The sequence below is a fragment of the Odontomachus brunneus genome, unplaced genomic scaffold, assembly GCF_010583005.1.
Source record: "Odontomachus brunneus isolate Ranch 3 - 2012 unplaced genomic scaffold, Obru_v1 Obru_scaffold_023, whole genome shotgun sequence".
NCBI classification, from domain to species: Eukaryota; Metazoa; Arthropoda; class Insecta; order Hymenoptera; family Formicidae; genus Odontomachus; species Odontomachus brunneus.
The window spans coordinates 2,265,356-2,272,046 of NW_022639473.1; the positions used below are offsets into that span (position 1 = coordinate 2,265,356).

Sequence of the window (6,691 nt, forward strand, 5' to 3'; positions counted from 1 at the left end):
CATAATTACAAGACCGACGTAGAATTTACAGAGTTTGCGTTGAGTACGTCTTATTCTCGCTTTTTCACATAAAAATTTCGATATCGTTTACATCGAAAAGCGACGCCAGGATATCTCGATAAAATGATACTTTTATTTAACCTGTCCACTGGCAGTTTATTTCCTTATGCAACTTACAACCTATGCAATCGTCCGGCGCATTAAGGAACGAGAAAATTCGGCCGAGGTATAATCGCCGCGAGCATACAATCCGGTTGGGCGCGAGCTGAATATGCCGCATGCGAAAACAAGTGCGTTACCATTAGAGGCTTGCATGTCCATGACAAAGACTTGCCCGTTGCTTCCTTCAACGCTTTTAACCGGTATTACCGCAGTCTGCACTTCTGGTAAGATACTTGTCCCATCTCGATAAACGTATGGTGCATCGCTACTAAAGTTCTCGCTTTTCATTTAATTGAAATCACTACAAATCTTCCACTTCTCGCGACATCCTGAACAATAGGGCAAAACATTCGGCGGTAGGCCGTTCGCTTGGCCCCCCCTATTTTCATTTCCCTTAGCAGGGCTGGCAATCGAGAAAACCAGAATCGTGCTACAAAGTAGGTTTGCCAATCAAAGGCGATGTGAACATTTCGATGGATTTGTATCGCTAAATTATAGGACACACCTCGCTTGACATCGCAAATGCATCCAATAAACTAATATAATTGATTCACCCATTGCTTTGAAGTACTTGCAACGCAAATAGAGGCCATTTTCCAAAAATATTATTACACAAAGCCATTTTATGGCTACAAAATACCTAAGATATCTTTTAAGATGATATATAGCCAATGAAATAGCTTTGCGTAACACAACGTTTCTTACTGGAATAAAGTTGATATTTAGACTATTTATATTTCTCTATATCGTTTATAAAAAATTGTTACATAAATATAATGATATTTACATAATGCAATGCTTTATGCGAATGCAATCTCATGCATTTGGACGATAAATATTTTGACACTTTGGCCTATATTCTCAATCCTCTTTTATCCATAAAAATGCCTTTAGAAGAGGCTTAGGAATCACCTGTTTGGCTGAGAAGTTACATTTAAGGCATTTTTATCGATAAAAGAGGATTCAGAATATGGGCCTTTGTATATAACATTCCTACATTTAAGCCAGCAGCGCACGATGCTTGTTTTCATGCTGGATTGTTTGCTGGAAGGAAATACTCTGTCCTGATTGGTGCATTTCTGAAGACGAACCAATCAGAATAGAGTACTTCCATCCAGCAAGCAATCCAGCATGAAAATAAGCATCGTGTATCGCTGGCTTTATTTAAGCCAGCGGTGTTCGTGCTGGTTTGCTTGTTACACGGTGTTACTCAATTTATTGGTATCAATTTATTGGTCACATATTATCTAAAATATCTTGTAAGATAATATACAACCAATAAACTTTTGTGTAACACACTATACGTAGCTGGAAAGCACCCGTTGACAATCGATAGAATAAAGTCTACCGCAGACAGAGGTTTGGTTTACATCGTGCACTTGATTAATAGAAAGTTACTATTTACGCGTATCAAGTGCACGATATAAACCAGCCAGTGTTTGTTTCCTTGCTCAATGGAAATACTCTTTTTTGATTGGTGCATTTCCATTCATCTTCTGAAATACACAAATCAGAACAGAATATTTCTATCCAGCAAGCAAACTAGGGAATCGATTGTGGCTGCGTTCCGAAACTGCCAGTACTGAAATTCTATAATATACGTAACATGAACTATAGATTTTCAGTACTGGCAGTGCATTTCCGAACGCAGCCATTGGCTACTTATGCTGCGTTCGGAAACGTCACTCGAGTACTCTCCCTCTCTTTTTATCTCACTCTTGTATTTCGCTCACTCCAACGGCTATCGTCTAGTAGTGTGCACACAATGGCCTGGTTTACATCGTGCACTTGATACGCGTACTAAATAGTAATTTTCCATTAGATAATCTTAATATCGACAATGCATATCAACGGCGACGCGTTTAATCAATACAATACGTTTTCTTGATGAGTATTATACCAGCTTAATATACCGTTGTTTATATATATCGTCGATATTAAGATTATCTAATAAAAAGTTACTGTTTAGTACGCGTATCAAGTGCACGATGTAAACCAGGCTAGAATGTGTTTCCGAACGCAGCTATAGGTCGAGTTTTTTAATTCATTGATGGATCCATCGCATGATGCGCAAATGCAATGTTTCGCTGTATTTACGCATCATGCAATGGATCCATCGATGAATTAAAAAACTCGCCTATAATATCTTGTGATTTAAGCCAGCGGCACACGGTGCTTGTTTTGCTGGATTGCTTGTTGATTGGTGCGTTTCTGAAGATGGATGGAAATACACCAATCAAAACAGAGTATTTCCATCCAGCAAGCAATCCAGCACGAAAATAAGCACCGTGTGCCGCTGGCTTTATATTTCTTATTATACTGTAACACAGGCTGCGTTCCGAAATTCACTGCCAGTACTGAAATTCTATAGTATATGTAACATGAACTATAGATTTTCAGTACTGGAAGTGAATTTCGGAACGCAGCCACAGAAAGTGCAGTTGAGAAGAACTAACTTATTAGGTTGACAACTGTGTATCAGCGTTGTCACACAGATGAAGTTTGTTTGTCATTGAAATTTTCTACGATTCTTCAAGTTTATCAAATTATTTACGTGATTTGACGTTATGGTAATTATAAATGTTTTTATACTACAACTTAAATTCTCAATTAATATATCACATAACCTCTACACGTAATGTTTGACTATATTATCTATAAACAAGTTTAAACTTGTTTTCTTTGTGAAACGTTTTTTCGTCGTTATTAGATAAATATTTTAGAGATAGCCGTGTAAAATATAATAAAAATATTTTGTTATTAATTTAAGTGAACTAGTGTTACATATATACAATAATATATATAATCTCTTAACTAATCTTTTTGCTTAATATAATTAAGGGTGGATGTTTATTGAAGGATACTAATATAGTTTTCGTTGGGCAGTCTGCCATTTTCAATTTTCAGAGTCTGCTTACAGTAATATTATTACTGATATGTACTTGCACCTATATCCGATCGCTAGTACCTAATTTATTTGATAAACGATTAGGAAAGGTTGGGTGAGTATATGTTCTTGAATGCAGAGATATTACCAAAATACATGTACATACATAATAAGAATAATCCATGTATGTTCATTGAATTGCTCGCAGATTTCAAGGTACTTTCTGGAAATGTGCTAGGATTGGTGAAAGAAAAAGCCCATATGTGGCCTTTTGCTGTGTATTTATGGCCTTTAGCATTTTATTTTGGTCGTAACATTCCTACAATATTTCAGCCACTTAACTGAAATACATTATGATACGTTATGGATATATCAATTAATCTCGTAATATTTATAATGTACAAAGGGCAGAGGTGAGAATAAAAAGCAATTTTGATATTCATCGAACGACAAACCTCTATATTTGTCGCTTTTTGGTAATACATAAAAATACACTCGTTTAAGCTAGACTTAAAGTCAAAACGAACGTCATTGCTCTAAATGCACAATATCGTTTTTTTTCTCTTATTTGTCAACACGTTGTTTCATTTTTTCCAAAGCTATATTATCCAATTTGAGCACATTTTCTCATTGTATTCTCGTAATATATTTTTTTCGTTCTATAAACAACAACATTCTTTTAATATAGTTATTGTAGAGTTATTATATTGAGCATTTTGTGATATACAGAGTTCATTAAATAGGTACATTTAACATATTTTTGCTCTGCGTGAGATATGCTACTGTCTCCGTAACAATAAACCACGCGATGTAACTAAGACTTGTACTTCACGCTCGATGGACATTACAGCATTGTTTAAGATAATCGAATCGTTCGCCTGTTCTTTTTTTATTTTTTACCTCAACTTTAACATCCTAACTCTCCCGAGGTCCCTTCTTGTTACGACTGTCTTAATTACAGAGCAAGATATGGTTCGTAGTTTTGCGAGGAACATCAACTAAATGACCTTTGTAACGGTACTAGAAATTATATGACATATAAGAGCATTTGTTGTCAATTCCTGATAATTTTACATATAATAACGTACATTTTTATATATTTATATATGTGCATATTCCATTATAGTTATCATTCTCATTATCATCATCGTCCTCATCGTTATCATCGTAATCATCACTGAAATGTACATACGTATTTACCAAGATGGCAGTTGATTACATTCTATACAAAAACTGGTATGACAAAGCCGACTTACTTAGCGCGTCTTATTTAAAAAGCGATACATCGGTCATTCCTCGCAGTTAAACCACTTACGCTATATCTATAACGTGGTCACGCATGATCACCGACATGTATGGTATAAGTACAGTATTCGTCTACAAGTAATTTAAAAAAATACATAAGATAACCGAGATGTGACACCTAATATTTTCCTAGAGGTTCAGTAAAATGTATTATCGTTATACGCTCTCTCTTTCTACGGATATGAATTTTACTCTGGATATGATAACGCTCGCTAAGATGCCAAGTACAGTATCTCATATTCGCTCGCTTACATCACAAACCGAGTGGAATTTTAGTTGCACATTAACATTGCACAAATTCCGTCGAAATGAAGAAATCACCGTAGAGTCTCCATACATAATATTATACAAACTGTTGTCCTATTTTAACGTTACAAGTGATCATTTATTGTCATTTTCTCTGTATTGTGAATTGTCCTTAAAGAAGGATTTATTTGAAAATTATTTTACATTTTATTTTAGTCTTCTATCTATATATATTTAATGTTTATTTTTAATTTCAATTTGCAATGTTTTAATTATGTAACACATTCAGCTGCAAATAGAATATGTGAGATAAGTAAATACTTTGTCGGTAAATAATGAAATTAATTAATAGATTAAACAATAAATTTTTTTCACAATTTTTTGTTATCATTTTTTATTACCTTTAGAAATGCTGATAGAATTTAGAAACTCAAAAGGATGAAAAGAGAGGAGTTATAAGGGCAAATGCAGGGGGGAAGGAGGATAATTATGTATTTAACAATGTTGTACCGTTATATTTTATGATCGGTATTAATAATCGAAAATTATTTATCACATTTGTTTGAGAATATAATGAATTACAAATTAGTATTCATAAATTATTATTTGGTTGGATCAATATTTTATTTAGTGTTATTTAAAGTTATTTATAGGTTGTGGTTATGGAGAGATATATTAGAGAAACATATATATATATTATAATTATTTATAATTATTTATAAAATTAACTGACTACGATTATGCCATTCTAAACCGCAACTATGCTCTTATTTTCGTTAAATTTGTCGAACGTTAATTAAAATCGAAAACTTTTACAATAAATGATTTGATATATGTGTACATGTGGAAATGTATACATGCACTTATTGTATTAATTATATTGTATTAATTATATGATATCTGTTTATCGTGCTTATTTTATCTGCAGCGGAGTTAGTTACTGTAATTAATGCATTGCTTTTTAAGATTACGAGTAAAGATTAAATATAGATGGGATATTTAGATAATCGAAAATATTAAGTAATTTTTAAATCCCTTTCCTTAAGACTTATAAAATAGCAACCAATTATCTTTTGTAGCGTCAAAGTAGAGCAATAACTTGTGTAGTGTTGTGTCTCGAGATTCTTCATTGGTCCTTCAAGTTCGGTGGAATTTGCAGAGTTAATGTGAAACCAAAAAGTTTCGATTCGGAAACAAACATATTATCGTCTTATCTCTTCTTACATACAAATTAATATGCTAATTATTTGTCTGCGTTTGGGTACAATCGCGCAATTGCTCGAAAGGGTCGCGTGATGATTCATCGACGAGAAGACGTATTACAAACGTGGCAAACGTAACGGATGCTCGTTTTAATAGGAATCGTAGCTGTCATTACGGGACATTACGGAATCGCCATGAAAGGACGCTCGCGATATTAAGAAGCGATTGTTAATAAACCGGTTGCAAACCGCGCGCACACATGCGATTCCTCCGTCTCGTCAATGACGGCGACGGTTCACTCGAGAAAGACACCCTGCATGTATATAAGGCTTTTGATGTTAATGTTATAAAATCACCCCGCGTTATCTATTAATCCCACAAAAAAAAAAGAAATAAGAGAGAGAGTGTGAGAGAAGTAATCGCTCGCTCTCTCGAATAAGAATAATAAAAACCACCCACACAACGCGTTCTCTTAAAGATATATCCAGGCAACGTTACGTTCGGTCCAACCAAAGAGCACATTCCGCATCCTCCCTTCTCGAACAGCTCGCACGTTAGCAACGGATAAAAGGGTCATAAAAAATACATTCGTAAGCGTCTTTTCGTAAAAATCCGCGGCGGTTATCTCGGGCGGCATTCGCGCGCATTAGCGGATCGAACTTCAACTCCTCTGTTTATTCGTTCTTCCGCGTAAGCGGCCTCTAGACGCTCGCGGGTCCCTACGATTTCTCGCCGTCTCCCTAAGAACATCAATCTAACTAATTAAACCGAGCATCAGCTGGTTCTTTTATCAGCTCTTCTCCCTCACGTCGTCCCTGTCTCCGTCGTCGTCGTTGTCGTCCTCCTCCTTCTCCTCCTCCTCCTCCTCCTCCTCCTCCTCCTCCTCCT

The 6,691-nt window shown here is 35.2% G+C and overlaps 2 protein-coding genes across 2 annotated transcripts in view; one reads left to right on the plus strand and one right to left on the minus strand.

Annotated features, from left to right (window-relative positions):
• The window catches only part of LOC116842257 (polycomb protein Sfmbt-like), a 69,157-nt gene that overhangs the window by 7,465 nt on the left and 55,001 nt on the right, over positions 1-6,691 (minus strand). Inside the window, exons 10-11 of the mRNA XM_032811188.1 lie at positions 1,857-1,873; positions 300-427 (exon numbers count right to left, since the gene is read on the minus strand). Coding sequence (XP_032667079.1) covers positions 300-427; positions 1,857-1,873 — 145 coding nt within the window. The remainder of the gene's footprint in view (positions 1-299; positions 428-1,856; positions 1,874-6,691) is intronic.
• LOC116842256 (protein kish-A) lies at positions 2,565-3,919 on the plus strand. Its single transcript, XM_032811187.1, has 3 exons — positions 2,565-2,732; positions 3,049-3,164; positions 3,258-3,919. The coding sequence occupies exons 1-3, from the start codon at positions 2,730-2,732 to the stop codon at positions 3,361-3,363; spliced, it is 225 nt and encodes a 74-aa protein (XP_032667078.1). The 5' UTR covers positions 2,565-2,729; the 3' UTR covers positions 3,364-3,919.

Bases quoted from the DNA above. Each gene is read 5' to 3' on its own strand.
- LOC116842256 (XM_032811187.1), top strand. The intron at 3,165-3,257 runs GTGAGTATATGT...AATTGCTCGCAG, and splicing joins AAACGATTAGGAAAGGTTGG to ATTTCAAGGTACTTTCTGGA.